The sequence below is a fragment of the Alexandromys fortis genome, unplaced genomic scaffold (assembly GCF_014885135.2).
Source record: "Alexandromys fortis isolate MF-2015 unplaced genomic scaffold, M_Fortis_MF-2015_v1.1 scaffold_166, whole genome shotgun sequence".
NCBI classification, from domain to species: Eukaryota; Metazoa; Chordata; class Mammalia; order Rodentia; family Cricetidae; genus Alexandromys; species Alexandromys fortis.
Genome location: NW_026068102.1, coordinates 1,985,284 through 2,002,756, shown reverse-complemented (window position 1 = coordinate 2,002,756; position 17,473 = coordinate 1,985,284). Strand labels below are relative to the sequence as shown.

Below are 17,473 nucleotides of genomic sequence, written 5' to 3'. Positions count from 1 at the left end.
AGGGAGAAAAAGAGGAAGGGAGGGAGGGAGGGAGGGAGGGAGGAAGGAAGGAAGGAAGGAAGGAAGGAAGGAAGGAAGGAAGGAAGGAGAGATAAAAGGAGAGAGACAGAGGAAACGCGTGCGCACGTCAAGGAAGCAGAAAGAGGAAGGGTCCCAAGATGAGGGGCAGGTCAGAGGTAATGGGAGTGGGCGTGGCTAGGACAGGGACCAAAAGAATAACATCCATGACCAAAGAATGACAGCTCATGTTGCCACAGTCTTCTTGGAATGTTCTATAATGAAGTGCATCCCTGTCCACGTCTGCAAAGAATATCCACCAACACAATGCTTGTTCTTTCTGCTGCGCAGTCAGAGACAGGATACAATTCATTGCTGGTACTTTCAACCTTGGTGGGACTTCTTCTTGGGGTCCGCCAGGATAACTGCACCCCAACAGGCGACAGCTGAAGAAAAAAAAATGCCTTTTTGGTATGTTGCATTTTAGTTTACTCAGCGCTCCGTGTATGCCATTTTTTAAACCACCGCATGGCTGAAAAGCAGATCACTCGTGCACCTTTCTTACCGGACTGTGCGGGGAAAGGCGCCCCCGCCCCTAACCTCCCACCACCTCCCACCACCGCAGCGCCCGCCCCTGCTCACAGACGCCGAGGAACATCTGCGCTATGGGGCCTGGTAGCATTGGGAATTCCCGATTCTTGGCCCTCAGGCCCACCACGAAGACGTAGGCGCCCGCCCCGATGAGCGTAGACCCAGAAAGCCAGCGACAGCTCTGGCAGTTTTGAAAAGGGGAATCCTGTGCGACGGAAGCTGGCGCGGCGGGTTTCGCAGGTGGGATCGCGGGGGGAGGCTTGGGATATTCGACGTGATAGGACGAGGAGGACCCCATGTCCGAAGAGTGTACCGCCGCCGAGCCTCTGCTTTCAACTGGCGTAAAATGCTGCCGGAAAGCAGGACGGTGGCGTAGCACCTCAGTGCTTCTGGGAAATGTAGTTTCGCCACGCAAGGATGCGGGCGGAACAGGGCGGAGCTGCCGCTGCCCCAGAAAGTTTTGGAGATTAAAATCTCCAAAAGTGCAGGCAGCGTCAGCCTGGTGTTTTAGACTACTTTCTGAAAGTCTATATTTCAGTCTCTAAGAAGTAGAAATATAGATCTGTAAGTTTCCTCACTAACCACAAACTAAGGTCCTGACATGAGGTCTAAGAATCAAAGACTACATTTAATACGTTCTTATCCAAGGGCTTACGTACAGCAATTCTGTGCATTCTGCTGTTTCTTTTTCTTTTCTTTTTTCTTTCTTTCTTTCTTCCTTCCTTTTTTTTTTTTTTTTTTTTTTTTTTTTTNTTTTTTTTTTTTTTTTTTTTTTTTTTTTGAGACAGGGTTTCGCTGTGTAGCTCTGGCGGTCCTGAAACTAACACTTATAGATCAGCTCACAGAGATCCGCCTGTCCCTGCTTCCCGAGAGCTGGGATTAAAGGCGTGTGCCACCACTACCTGGTCTACACGCTGGTTTTTCTCTAGAACAAAACTGCTAGTATCACAGAAGTAGTTATGAACCGCTCTTTTTAGACCAGTGAAGGCTCAAAGTTTTCAAAGTGTACATACTGTGAAAGAAATATACAGATATCATCAAGATGTTAAAAATGTGGTGTGGCTCCAAAACTACAGAGAAACACTATCTCGAACCCTACCCCCTCTCAAAAATGTTTGAATTCCTTGGATACTTTCAATCTCTCTGTGTTTATTAAAGATGTGCTGTCAAATTCAGGACTTTGGTTTTGTTCAAGAGAAAATTCGGTACAAACCAAGTTATTGACACCAGGAGAAAAAATGTTTCTACAGTTCTGCATTTTTATCATCCGGTCAGCATGAATTTTAAAGGGTTGAGGAGTTGGCTCTGTGGCTAAAGTGTTTGTTCAGCAAGGAGGAAATATAAATTCAGGCACCCAGAGCCCGCAGAATGCTGGGTGGGCATGACAGCACACCTGTAAAACTACAAATCATAAGATATTACCTAGCTCAGTTATCCCCGACTTTGAGCTCTGTATTCAGTTGATAGTCCTTGTCTTAAGATATAACATGAAAAGCAATACATGCACATCACACATATGCAAAACAAATGATTGTATCATTCTGACTGTATCTTTGCAAACCAACAGTTATCACCCATTCCTGTTCCAGCTCCCCTTTCTTTTCTCTGCTTACAATAGGCTATCCGTCTTTTGTCCTAGTTGATTTCAGGGGGTTATTTGTACAAAATAAAGTCTTAAGTAGGAATTTCCTCTGAATCGACACCTTCTAACTTGAAGGGAGGATTCTAAAGACTCGGGAAATAAGCCAAATATACAAGGCTCAGGAAAGAACATTCACAAGGCCAGCCTAAGGTTACATGTGCTATAAAAATTGCCTGGGAGAGGAGAATCTGACCAACAAAGTTGACTTACAAATTGAGCAAAGAGCTCCAGAGACACAGCTTTTGTAAATAATTCTCACACTAGGTGACCCTTGTAGCGATACAGGTCCCCTTGAGTCACCCATGCTTCTGGAAGCAACTCAGTAAATTTACTGTTCACTAAGCTCAGCTTGGCATCATTTCAGCAGTAGTGGTGTGTTCATCAGTGTCTTGTCTAGGATGAACACTTGTTTGTTCTTATCTCCCAGGAAGAGTCACAGGAGAACAATGCATTTTAGAGTTTGGATGGTTTCTTTTAGAGGAAATGGGTAAAAATAAAGTAACAGGTTTAAAAAGATTATTCATTCTGATTACCATTTAAAATGTATGTGTTAATAATGAATTTACTATTTAAAACTTTCTAAAATGAAATGTGATGTTTAGGAAGACTGAAAATGGAAAAAAATAAGGATGAGATATGTTTCTGCCAATGCAAAATGATAGATCAGACCAAATTAAAAAAAAAAACAAATAAATGCAGATTTATTGGGCATAACTCCTTGGTGGATTCACAGGTCCCAAAAAACAAGGCCAGAGAAGTCACATACCTAAACTAAGGCAGAGAACTTTTATCAACCTTAAGCAAGGGGTGATAACGCGCCAGCCAGAAGCTAGGTCCCTTGGTATGGGTATGTACATTGGTGCCATTCCCCTTTTCAGAGTTTTCTCAGTGTGGGTGGGGTTGGGGGAAGTAGTGTAGATGGGGTTTTCCAGCTTATGAAAGAGGGAGCAGGGGTTACAACTATACAATATGAATGAATAGATCACAAACTTGTGAGAAAACTGGACTGACTTGCTATTTAATAAGACTCCATTATAATTTGCATATATGCATACTTTCTGTAGCTATTTAAATATATATTTGTTCATATGTCTCCATATATTTTATCATAGAAAAATGAATATTCAGAAAGTCTTGGTTCTATACATCTGTGCTGCATGTCTATGTGATAGCCATGAAGCAAAGAGACTATTTCTAATGTTCACTGGACCTCACATTTCCTTGTGTAAAAATGAGTTTGGGGGTAGGTGCTAACTTTCTTGACTTAAAAACCTATGATTAAGAATCTCTTATCTATTAACATTCCACTACATAACTTACCAGATGATTCAATGTTATTTCAGTATAAATTCATGATTTGTGTTGCTGCTTTTCATTGTGTCTTTTTTATCATGCATGTAATTTCTTTTTAACATGACAGTGACTAACAAATGATGTGACTGTACACTCTTAAGTAAAAAGCATGTGTATAGTAGTATTATGCGTACTTGTTCATAATTTCTATGCAACTATGCTAACTTAGGAATCTAAGCAAGTAATAAAAATTTCGATATCTTTTACAAGCACTGACATTTGTTTAGTGTGTAATTTGAAAGGACTTTATTCATATTTTATGTTCATTGTTAGTTTTTGTAGTGCACTCTTGGGAGATCACACCTTTATTTCTCTGAAGTAATACTATCAAATTGGTTTCTTTTCATTATTTCAGACAGAGAATTAGTCTTTCATGGGGATGAACCTCCTACATGGTTATCTACTCCAAGTAGACAGCCCTAAAAACAAATACGTGCAAGCAACACTAAATGGACCAAGTAGACCTTATATATTTACATTTTCTTGTGCATATATACTCTCTCGCCCTGTGTGTGTGTGTGTGTGTGTGTGTGTGTGTGTAACAATAAAGAGGGGCCATGAATTTGGGAGGGAACAGAGTGGGTGACATGAGAGGAGTTGAGAAAGAAGAGGGAATGGGAAATTTTATAAATACTTTTCACATGTCTGAAAATTTAAGAAATAATTTTAATTTAATGAAGAAATAAGCAAAGGAGTCATCTGTGCATTAATCTGTTGACAAAGTTCTGCTATGCTAAATAACCTTTAATATAATGAAAAATAGACAGTAACACGCATTCAAATTTTTCAGTAACAAAAGATCATTTTAATTTGTTTAAAGTCCTTTTCAAAAGGTATCTGTCTTCTTATTGACTCGAATGATTTTAAATGTTTTGTGGCTATAGTTTTACTCTGAAATTGTTCGAAACTGCACAGAGAACATGCTGATATGAGATGAACCAACATCATTTTGACTGGAAATTATTGGAAGGGTAAAGATACCATCTGAAATATATGCAATATTATGGTTTAGGGACAGAGCCAGAGACTGATAGAAAGATGGGGGGCTGTTGTTAAAGAAGGGGTGTGTTTACTGAGAAAAAAAGAAAAGGGGACTGAAGGGTGATTTTTTTTACCTCAGTTTTTTTCATTGTATTTATTTATTTATTTGCTAACTTTCATCACTGTATTTCTCTTGGTGCTTATGGGTCACAGAACTATGCTGCTTTTCCTATTAATAAATGTAAAAAGTTAAAATTTATTGTAAAGTTTATATTCTGTATTCCCCTTTCCACACCTGTGCACCTGCTTCCTAGATCTTCTGTTCCCTGTGTAGCAGGGCTGTCAGTGTCTTGTGTATCTTTTCAGAGATATTTGGCATATACATACATATTTTAAGAGCCATTGTACATTGATCAGTATTGGAAAAAGCTCACATCAATTATCCCTCTTCCAATATGAGGATGTGCTGTACAATATTTAACTGATTCAACTGATGTGGGAAGTCCTTCTGTATATGTGTTGCTTTTATTGGTTAATTAAGAAGCCACTTTTAGCCAATGACTTAAGAGAATAAAGCTAGGTGGGGAAAACTAAACTGAATGATAGGAGAAGGAAGCCCAAATCAGTGAGAAACCATGTAGCCCTGCCAGAGATGGACGCTAGGCAGAAGAACCTTGTCAGTAAGCCACAGCCATGTGGCAATACACAGATTAATAGAAATGGGTTAAATTAATATGTAAGAGGTAGCCAATAAAAACTGAGGAATGCAAGTTTGAGGAGTTCTTTGTGATCTCTTGGGAGTGGTGATCTCTTGGGAGAGGAAATATAGACCACAATAAATTTTCTGCTATTCAGCTGGAGATGAGATGGGTTGGGTTGAATCTGGAAGAACAGGAGAGGTATGGATCTCCAGTTTATGTGTTTCCCTGGCAGGAGGGACCCTCAGGATAGGTGGGGCCATCTGTTTAGGTTGGGGCTGGGATAAATCAATGTGTGGTAGGGGTTAGAAGGAGAAAATCTGTGGGATCCACAGGAGATGGGAACAGCTAGGTAGGGAAGGCTTCCATGGGTTTCTGTTCCAGAGCTGGGGATGAGACTAGGGGATTTGATCTAGGGTACAAAGGAAATTTTCTTCCATAGAAACATGTGAAAAAAATCCATCTAAAAGGCCTCAACCCAAATTTCTGCAGTTGTGTCTGTGGTAAGTCTCCATTTCTAAGAGATAAAAAAAAAATGTACAATAAATTTTCAGCTTTCATGGTTGAGGTTTAGAAGATTACACAGATGATACTTTGGTCCTCGTCATTTGGGCTTTCATCCGTTTAATTGAATTCCACTGTTCCATTCTTGCATATTCTGCAGTTGTTGCTTCATGTGAAGATCATTTTGTAATTCTACTGTTATGTGGGCCAGTTTCAACAGAGTCAACTCATAGGGGCAGAACGATATGTCTACCATTGTACTATAAGAAATAGCCTATGAGTATTACTCCAAAGCATATGTTCTGTTTTTCTCCATTGTCAATGAGTATGTGTGAGATAATCTTCAGTATTCCCATAGTTGTTGGTGTGGGCAATGGCCCAGGTATTGACGAGGAATAACAGAGATGTGGAACATGATTGGTCCTCTCTCCTGTGACTTGGGAGCCTGGAATGAATGCAGAGGAACAATAGTCACATGAGAAAGTTTTGCTTCCTCTTGTGCTGTTGCCAAAGTAAGTCTCTCCAATTTCTTTCTTTCTCCAAACATATCCACTGATACAAAATCTTCAGGTTTTTACTAATCCTTTTCATATTTTTATCTTTCTTATCCAATACATTTATGGATATGTTGATTCTCATCATGATCCTCTTTCTGTCCTTATGTGATAGCTTCATTTTTTTCTCTTCTTGCCTTTAGAAATGTGTGTGTGTGTGTGTGTGTGTGTGTGTGTGTGTGTGTGTGTGTTTATATCACCCAGAGCCATGGTGACATCTGGGCCTGGGCTGTTAACGAGGACCATGTCTGGTCCTACCACAGCCTGGGTCTACATTGATGTCTACAGCCTGTGTTGCCATCAAAGGCCATAGGGTTCCCTGCTTTTGGTTTACCATCTAAGGCTATGTCAATGACTGAAGGTCATACACTCCCCTAAAATCCATAGAGAAAGAAGAGACCAAAGGACATCATATATATGTACATAGATGTATATTTAGTTCTTTGAAAATTTTTACAATGTGATTTGATCATATTCACTCTCACTCTCTCAATTCTTCCAAGGTTCACCTCCATCCCCTCCATTTCCCATCCATCCAATTTTATGTCCATTGATTACTCCTCTCAAAGCTAATTTGTGCTACCCAAATACTTTTGGATATCTGGCCTTCCACGTAACTTAGCAGGGGCTACATTCTTAAGAAAACTGTCTCTTTCTCTTGTAGCTAACAATTGCCAGTGATTTCTCAGATGATGGTGTGATTGTATAACCAACTCCTCTCGTCATGCTGCTGGTTACTATGACTTGGACTTGCACAGATGCTTTGAATGCTGTCACAACAACACTAATTTTATATGTGCTGGTTACTCCTACATATTTTTCTTCTAGTCATCTTCCAACTCTGGTTTTACTGTTTTTTTTTTTTTCTGTCTCTCTTCCTGAAAGAATCTCTGAGCCATTTGAGGAGGGGTGTAGTGTATATATGTTCTATTTAGGGCTAAGCATTCTGCATTCTCTGATTTTCTGCACGTTGATCAGTTGTGGATATCTGTGTTTATCACTGTCTACTATAAATATAATCTTTTCTGAGGAGGATATAGAGACCTATTTGTCTTTGGGTATGAAAAAAAATAAAGCATGACAAGATGGCTCATTAATATATTCATTTAATGGAATAATAATAGTAGGCTTTCTCCTAGGGTTTATAACCCATCTATCCATAGGTTATTGGACTACTAATTATAACAAATATGGTTTTCATTTTGTAGAACAGGCCCTAAATTCAATCAGAAAGTGCTTGATTACTTCTATGACATTTTTACCACTATTGCACCAGTGGACATATCTTGCCAGTCATTATTATAGCTCACAGTAATACTGATGGTTAATATTTCCTTATTATAGCATCCCTAGCACCTTCCAGAACTATATAAGCTTGTCAGTGAGATTAACAGTTAAATGTCAGTACCAGACTGATGATGTACTCTGACTCATTTATGTGATCTCTACAGCAGTGTGGTAGTGGGGTCAGTAATTAACAAGTTCTGAAAGATAACCAAGAGCATGGGCAATATTCTGTAATATTTGACGTTTTTATCTCATTGCCCAGCAACTCTTAAAAAAAAAGTAATCCATTGCTGTAAATTCTCCAGTTGCTTCTATTCCAGTTGGCAATTAATGTTTTACCTTGTTGTTTTGTCTAATAATCTCATTCCTAGATTTTCTTACTTATGTTTTAAAACTACATTTACCACTTTTTTAAATTAACAAGGAAGTTTTTGGTAATGAATTATATGGTCTCTGGTAATATTTTTCTGAGTACCAACTAGAATCAGTCATTTATTTTCAAGTTATTTCAAACCTTATTTTCTTTACTGTACCTTTATCTCCTTTTGATTCCTTTAAAAATTAAGTATCATCAAAAAGATTTTCTATAGCAACTAGGAAGACAGATTTATTAGAATAGGATTAGAAATTAGTCCTAAGCCAACTAGGAGTATCTCCAAGATTCAGGGAGTTCATAAAACCTCCTTAACTCATCAGTAGGTGAGTCGGGTAACTTTGAAGAGACTTCACGATTCAGTGTTTTGGTATTATTCTACCAAGAAACCAACTGCTTCCCATGCATGTGTCTCCTTGATTTTTCCTGTTGATGTCTTTTTTTTCTTCAAAGAGCAGAAATGGATTTTGTGGTCTCATTTTCCATCTTGAACTGCCTTTACCTTCAAAATCTGTACTTTTCTCATTATCACTTGAACTGAAAAGCCCCTTGTCTGATGTCTCTTCTGTCCAACCCAGGCTTGTGTGATCACCATACCACTGGTGATCTCATATGTATTTCATGCAATATGGTATCATTTTGGTTTCATTACCTGATAATTATAATGAACAAACACTCATCTGGAAATATATAGAAAATGAAATGAATCTTTATTGCATTTGGAAATGCAAAGCTATTTATTGCTATTGTGTATAGCTAATTTTGACTGAGAGTTCTAATGGTAGAGAGCAATTAGAAATATAAGAGAAATGAGAAAGATCAAGTGAGCTGCCTTTATAAACAGAGACTATGCTTTGGTTTCCTGGCTACCCAGACTTGAATAATCACACAGAATTTATATTAATTCTAACACTGTTTGGCCAATGACTCAACCATATTTCTAGCTAGCTTATACATCTTAATTTAATCCATTTCTATTAATTTCTATATCACCATGATGATATAGATAAGATTCCAGTGTGTGTCTCTTTCGGCAGCTACATGGTGTCTCTTTGACTCCGCCTACACTCCCTTTATCTCTGTTTGGATTTCCTGCTAAGCCATTGACCGAAACAGATTTATTCATTATCCAATAAAAGCAACACATATACAGAAAGACATCCCACATCATGTCTTGGTTACTGTTCTGTTGCTATGAAGAGACACCACAACCAAGTCAATTTATAAAGTAAGGCATTTAATTGAGAGCTTGCTTACAGTTTTAGAGAACAATCCATGGTCACCATGGCAGAGAATGTGATGGCAGGCTGGAAGTAATAATGCTAGAAGACTACATGGAGCCATAAATAGCTTTGGTACCCAGGTGGTGGACTGTTTAGGAAGAGTTAGGATGTGTGGACTTTTTGGATATGGTATGTCACTAGATGTGGGATTTGAGGTTTCGAACACCAATGGCACGACCAATGTTGCTTTATCTGACTGTACCAAATGTTGAAATATATGATCCTATAGTGGCCATTCTCATTCAAACCACCACATAGGGGAAAAAGCAAATAAAATGTACAGTTTTAAAAGAAAATAGAGCACCAGGAAATTTAATGTTGGAACCAAAGCTTGTGCTGAAAGAGATAATACTAGCCTGATATGAATTGGAATAAAGGGAATAGTGTCCTAATGGAAAGACCTCACCCAAGTAAGCTTCCAACTTGTAAAATGTTGGAAGGAAAAACCTAAGTAATTATCTTTTCCTAAAACAAAGTAACAAAGAAAAATTTATGCAAGTGTAATTGAAGATAGAGGCCAAGTTCCATTTTAAGGTGACAACTGAACTGGGCAGCAGTAGTCATGTGATCCTGGCTCCAGAGTCATAAAGGAAACATGAATGATCGGGTCGTAGAATCTTCTTCTGTATGTAAGGTGAGTCTCTGTGATGGTTTGAATGAAAATGGCCTCCATCATCCCATAAGGAGTGGTACTACTAATAGTGTGACTTTGTTGGAGTAGATTTGGCTTGGTTGAATGAAGTGTGTCACTAGTGGTGGGCTTCGAGCATTGTTATGATAATTATGGACTCACCTCTGACATTGTAAGCCCCCAGTAAACTCTTTCGTATAAAATTTTGCTTGGTATCGATGTCTAACCACATCAATAGAGAAGTAACTAAGATGCTCAGTACAGATTTTATTGCTTAAATGATTAGGAGTACCCCCATGACAAAGTCAACCAGTGCTTGACAAGCACAGCAGAATTGTCTTCCCGAAAGAAGTGACATCATTATATCTTGCCCATGTTGTATAATGTAGGCATTTTCTGCACTCCTTTTAAAAGTAATTTGTATAATTCCCATATGTGTTTCTTATTTCCTATAAATAATGTTCATATGTGTATATTCATTTATATTCATTTTTGAAGCACACTCATACTGATGTCATGATGCCTTTTTTTTTTCCTAATTGGCATGCAGTAAATATTTGTGCACTTCCTTACTAATACATGTTTGATGAAGTGTTTTCCATATTCTGGGTACACATTAGTAAATTCAGGGTTCTCCTTTTGCTTTCTCTAGTTTGAACTGACAAGAGGTTTGAAAAATAAACAATTGAAAATGGCATTCCTGAAGGTAGCCATCAAGTGTAATAAGGCTCAAGTCAAATGGCCGAGCTGTCACCATAAAATACAGCCTATTGACTTCCTTCCCACCAGGGAAAAGCACTGCATGCCACTTACCACAGATGGCCCAGACAAAAAGGATCGCCCTGAAAACTGCAGGAGGGAATGTCCTGTTCAGTTTCCAGAAAGACACAAATCCAGCTTGTTATAGATAACCACATTGTTTTTTATTCTTCACTCATATATTGCATCCCAACTGCAATTTCCCCTCCATTCCCTCCTTTTAATCTCTACCCCCACATCCTCTTTCCCTCAGATCCATCCCTTCCCTGCCTCAACTAAGAAAAGAGCAGACATCCCAAGGACAACAACCAAACACAGCAAAACAAGCTACAATAAGAGTAGGCACATAGCATCAAATCAAGGCTGGATGAGGCAACCGGTAGAAGGAAAGGAGTCTTAAAAGTAGACAAGAGTCAGAGACAGACTTCCCCACCTGTGATCCCTCTATTAGGACTCCTACAAGAATGTCAAGCTACTCAGTCAAAACATATGTAGAGGACCTAGATTAGACATCTATAGGGTCCCCTATTTCTGCAGGTCCCCATGAGACTTTGACAGTTGGTTCTCATGGTGTCCCTAACCACTGTGGTTCCTATAGTCCTTTCTTCTTTGCAGGAATTCCTAAGCTTTGCTTACTATTTGACTGTGGGACTCTGAAACTGCTCTCATCAGTTGCTAGATGAAGTCTCTCTTGTCTCTCTGATGACAGTTTTACTAGGCTCTGGTGAGAGAAGAATCTGCAGGGAGGACAAATTGTAAGTTGAAATTTTTTATGGCTAGGTTGGTGTCACAACCCCTCCATTTGAGGCCTTGCATGGTTACAGAAGATGGCTAGTTCGGGCTCCATGTTCCTCATTACTAGGAGTCTTTGCTAAGGTCCTTCTCATATATTCCTTGGAGCTTTCATTGCACATGTTATTGGCATAAAAACAGACAGGTGGATCAATAGAATTGAATCAAAGAGCCAGCCATGAATTCACAAATTTATGGATATCTGCTTTTGATAAAGAAGCCAAAGGCATGCAATGCAAAAAAGAAAGCCTCTTCAGCAAATAGTACTGGTCTTACTGGATGTCAGCAAGTACAAGTAGGGTGGCTTTTACACAATGTGCATCCTTCTAAGCTTCTCATATTGTTGATGCACAAGCAGAGCTCCCACATCAGAGGGTAAAATAGATTAAAGTTTATTCTGGAGCCAAAAATTAATGAGCATGGCTGAGGAACACAGATTCATACTGCCCCCAAATTTCATGTTCATATGTAGAAGTGGTTTCATGAAGTTTTTAGAGCATCACGACAACAACAAAGTCATAAATAATTATACCTTTCAAACACATTGGTAGAAATATCAGAAAAGTAAGCTACAGATAAGTAGAAAAGCTCACCTATAAGTGTTTGATGCTATCTGATGGTGTCCATGGGGCTTTGGTTGGTGGATTCCAGGGTTTATTAAGTTAATAGATTCCCAAAGGTTTGTTATCTGTTAGTCTCAGTTCCAACACAATTGGGCCAGGAATGGCTCTCTCTTGTGAGCTAAAGGTAGGCTAACATAAATTGTAATTAGGTTCTTGATCTGCAACATCCCATCATCTCCTTATCAGTGAAGTTCTAACCCTCCAGTCAGCATGTGTAGACATAACTTAAATCAATCACTGAAGATACAGCATCTTTCCAGGAATTCTCTTTCACAACTGCATACAAGAAAACTCAGGCACATTCAGTATTTAGAGAAATAGAATTTATAAGAAAATTCAGAGAATATTGGGAGGAAAGAGAAGTTATTCCTAATTGAATGAAAGCTACTGAATTGAATTTGGAAGGAGGGGTGTTTGTGGTATTTGTAGAAACAAAATGATTAACCACTAAAGATTATGTAAATGACACTGGATCCCTTATGCTAAGGCAGGATAGAAGGTATAATGAATTAATACTGGTGAAAAGTTTTGAAATTAAATAGCCCTCTTAGATTTATTAATCTTGTGGCATTATTGCTATAAATTAATGAATTATGCAACTAGAACCTTTGAGAAATCTTTGTGTATTGAAAATTCTTGCAATCATTGCCAACTAAGTCTCATTTAACCTATGGTTGCAGTTTATATTAGGTCTGGCATTTCTGAGCCATGTAAAGTAGCTGACAGCCTTTGGCTACTCACAATGCTTTGGTGCACAAATGGCAACTCTTTTTAGTATCTCATTTCAACCAGAATCAAAGTCTAAAAATACCATTTAATGCGTTTTATGGATAAAATATGATCTTATGTAATTGAGTATCGTCATGTCTGTAATATAAATGTTTGTATTGGCTAAGTTTAAGGAGTTGTGTGCAGGCTACTAAGTATATACACTAAGCAGCATACTCCACTTGGTCAGGGTATTTCATATGATAGCTTAGAAATAGAACCTGGGTTCATCTTCAAGGAACGACACCTCATAATTCTTTGAACATTTTTAAACATAGGAACATCTAAGGTGTACACAGCTGAGGGAAGAGAGAAGGAGTTCAAGGGTATATCAGCGAACATAGGCTTTAGGAACTCTCAGCTAAAAATAGTTTAATTATTTCGGGTCTTCCCATAATGCTCACTGACTTCAACAGAATATGCCTCTCTATTCCCTTGCTCCTTATTAACTGCCATGTGGAAGGAACTTCTATTGATCCCTTTTGTAATCTTTTTAGGCCTGGTGGGTATTGCATGGCTGAACATCTGGGAATGCTCTTCTTTGCTGTCTGGTGAGTGAGAGGACGAGAAGATGGGCCCCAGGTGTCTTGCAGTCCACTGCACCTTAAAGATTGCTGACACTAATCCACATCGCACCATGCTGTCAAGTCTGAGGGCTGCAGGGAAGCTGCTGATGGAAAGCATAAACAGCCCAAGGGAGATAACTGCTCTTAGTGATAAAATGCACAGTTTCCCTGGGATTGTAATTTATTCCAGGGCTTTCTTTCAGAGCATGTCTTAGTAATTTACTGACATTTGGGTGGAAAAATAAACAGAAAGTGAAAGAAAATGAAATGGCAATATGATTGAAATGTCTGTAATGTCTACCAGTTTATAGTTTATCTGATTTAATACAGTACTGGAATGGCATTAGATATTATTGTTCCCATTTCAAAAATGAGGTCAAAGTCTAGAAAGGTTAGGTAGTATGTTCAGAATTTTAGCTAGCAGAAGGGGAAACTAAAACTGAACAGAATACAAGAAAGCAAAACCCAATCTACCATTCAGCCAGAAACTGAATAAGCTTTATGCTTATTAGCAAATTTAATTTCATAAAAAAAATTATGAAGCATAAGACCACACTTGCCCCATTTTACAAAAATAAAAAAAAAATATGAGGAGGGTTCAGGTGTTAGCATCACTTAGATTAGAAACCAGACTTCAAAACCTGTCTTCCTTCATTTACTCATAGTGGTATGGTCCAGCTCATTGTGGCATCTTCTGACTGCACAATGGAAGATTTGGCCATCGTTGTCCTGTGATGATGCCTATAACTTCTTTTCACAGTGCCTGGTCCAGAAAAGCATTCCATATTAGTGAACTGCTACAAATGCCAATGGATAGTTGCATATTGCGCTCATTGCAACGATTTTAGAATATTCCACACCTATTTTTGGATCAAAATGCTAAATTCACTGTGCATTTATACATTTCAGATTGTGTCTTGAAAGACCAAGGCTCAGCAACAAAATGTTTCTTTTCTAAATAGATACGTTATCAGTGTAGATCAGGTTGGCAAGGTGAGGTATGAGAGAACATTCTTACTATGCTGGACCCCACATGGGACACTGGTACAGACCAAACACCATGTGAGTTTACAGTATCATTTTTAAATGTGTTTTGTTGTTGTTGTTGTTGTTGTTGTTGTTTTGACTTATTTAATGTTTTGCTGAAAATTGAACCCAGGGTTTCACCTATGTGAGAAAAAAACTACATCTTCAGACCTACCTTTGAAGATATCAAATGCTTTCACACACATCCCTTTATGTCTTTCTACAAGTGTAGCTATTATTTTCCATTTAACAGGGAGAAAAAGAGAGAAAGAGTGTTGACTAAATAGCTTGGTTTCTCCTACTAGGGTTTAGGGTAGTCAGTCAGGAATGGATTCTCTGACATGAAACTTGATATTCTTTAGCTCTACATCACTGCCTCATATTTGTGCTAAGATTTTAGTCCATTTCTACAATATCTGAACTACCAGGATTTGAAAATGAAAATGCAGTAAATAGTCTCAGGGGGCAGCATTATAAAATGCAGGGATGCTGTATTCAGAATGTGAACTGTAAACTCATGAAATCACTTCCATGAACACTTGATCCCAAGCTGGTAATACTGTTTAGCAAGGATGTGGAAAAAGTATAGCTGGAGGAAGTGGTTCAGTGAGGGTTTGGTCCTTGAGGCTTTATAGACTGGCAAGACTTTCAGTTCATGCTTTGCATCCTTAGTGTGGTTAAAGTGTAACCTACCATCCTCTCTTGGAATCATGTCTTCTATGAATGCTGCTATATTTTTTTCTGTAATCCACAATAAACATTTACTTTCTTAAACTTCTTTTTTCAACATGTTCATTATATCATTGAGAAGATAACTAAGGTAAGGGTGAGGGATAATTTTGATAGGCCCAAAACTGAAATCTGAAAATTGTTATTATATATATATATATAATGACATATATATATACATTTATCCCTACATTATTCTTGGCATCATGTTCATTTATGTGTGGTTTAATGAAGCTTAGAAAACCTTCTCTTTAAGTTCACACATTTCTACATGTATAAACTATAGGAATAACTTGTAATGAGATATCTTACTTCACTAATTACACCAAGATCAAACTGGTGATGGTAGTTGTTTCTTATTTTTGTCTATAGTTCACATCATTTATGGCCAAGTTTTTTAACTTTTGATTGAGAAAATAGAGCCAGGGGCTCGATTTTTTAGGAGGTTTGTATGAAACTGAAGGATGATATGAAGGTAAATTTTGTAAAATAAGAATCAATTGGTGCTTGTTTCTAATTGAGGTCATCAAGGACTGCTTCATGGCAAAGTCATTTATTGAATGAGCTTTCTGCTGGTCCTTTTTTGAAATAGTGTGGGAAAATTATTCTAATGAAAATAAATAATAGATTTAAATATTCCAGGACCTTGTATGTGGATACAGGAGTCAATTAAAACATTTTTGTTGATCCAGAAAGATGGCTCAGTGAGTGAAAGCACTTGCTGCATAAGGTTGACCATACTTGTTTGATGTCTGGAATCCACATGAAGCTGAAAGAGAAGGAATGACTCTCCAAAGTGGTCCTCTGTCCTCCACATGCACCACACACTCTACATGTCAACACACATACTTACACAAAAATGCTTTAAAAACTCAAAACACTTCTATTTAATAAATGAGTAAGTAATTGGCTCTTTGCTTCATCCATTTAGTGCTTTAGCCTGTAAATAATGTTGATTCATGTTAGTATTACTTAATACCAGTGATATTAGAAATGTCAAAGCATTCTGGCCATGATGCTGTGGTATTGTGTTTGGCCATTCATGAACAAAGCAACCACAGGATGTTTTTGTAATTCTTTATGCTGTCACGGACATTAAAAGGGACTATATAATTGAAGAAATATCTTGAACCAAACAATGCAAGTGTAACTTCTTTAAAAATGAGGATATCAACCAAAAGTCTTTGATTGTGCCTTCATTCCTAAGTTATCTCTGAGAATATAATTATAAAACTATGAGGATTCTTGCTCAATTTTCATTAAACTTTAGTTTCTGCATTAATCATTTGTTTCTGTTTTATTTTTTTATTTTATTTTTGTACTGAAAATAAATCACAGGGCAGCCAGGTCATTTTCAGAGTAACAACATGGATACTAACAATAAAGAAGGCACTACTTACCAGGTTGTGATTCTTCATCACAAGTTTTTCCTTCTTAGCAAAATAACAACACTTTTAACTCATAATGTCTTTAAAAGAACACATAGGAATCTAAGCAAACTAAAAGTTCAGTTTGTTTTAAATTATATCTATAAATAAATATGTGTAATATATTTTCAAATACTATGATTTTACAACATTTTTAACATTTTAAAGATGAGTATAAAGAAAAATATCGACAATGTTAATATTGCCAGTATAAATTAATGTTTTAATGATCATATATGAAACTTCATGTAATCTACCAACCCCAATTTTATAAATTTTCTCACTTGAACTGAGGGAATATATATCTATAGTAACATTCAAATAATTTGAAATATTGATATATAATAATGAACACTAAGCTAATTTCTAACTTATTAGTTTAATTTATTATTTGTCTGTGTCTTATTAAGTTGATCAGTGCAGAGCTGAGTAACACAATGTGAATTAAGCAAGAGAGCATTTTCCTGTTAAAACAAAAAGAAATAACCTTTCTTTTCTAAATATATTCAGTCTTGAGCATATATTTCTAAGCATGATGAAGCAAAGGGAATCAATCCTATTTACTCATTCAAGTGGGAAAATAAAAAAAAATGAAAATGCCAAAGATAAATATTTCAAGTCTTTGAATCTCAAGGAGTAAAGAACTTTGAGAGGTGATAAATAAGTTGAGTCCTGTGGATACAATCTCCCTCTCACTGTAGAAAGTGAGATTTCAGGGTAGAGAGCACAGAGCAGGTAATTACAGAAGCACGAAGTCTTAATGAACTGAGGCGGAGCCTTCAGATGAATTCCAGGCAGCACATATATATGAGGGAACTATTGAAAGTCATGGGAATAACCCCCTTAACAAGACTGGAAGAACCATCCTCAGAGCTCAGAAAGGAACGGC

General features: G+C 37.6%; 1 protein-coding gene across 1 annotated transcript; it reads right to left on the bottom strand.

The window, feature by feature from the left end:
- Nucleotides 1-17: 17 nt before the first annotated feature.
- Nucleotides 18-941, bottom strand: Dmac1 (distal membrane arm assembly component 1). The gene is made up of 2 exons (XM_050123926.1): nucleotides 640-941; nucleotides 18-443 (listed from the first exon to the last, which is right to left on the bottom strand). The coding sequence occupies exons 1-2, from the start codon at nucleotides 884-886 to the stop codon at nucleotides 382-384; spliced, it is 309 nt and encodes a 102-aa protein (XP_049979883.1). The 5' UTR covers nucleotides 887-941; the 3' UTR covers nucleotides 18-381.
- Nucleotides 942-17,473: the final 16,532 nt, after the last annotated feature.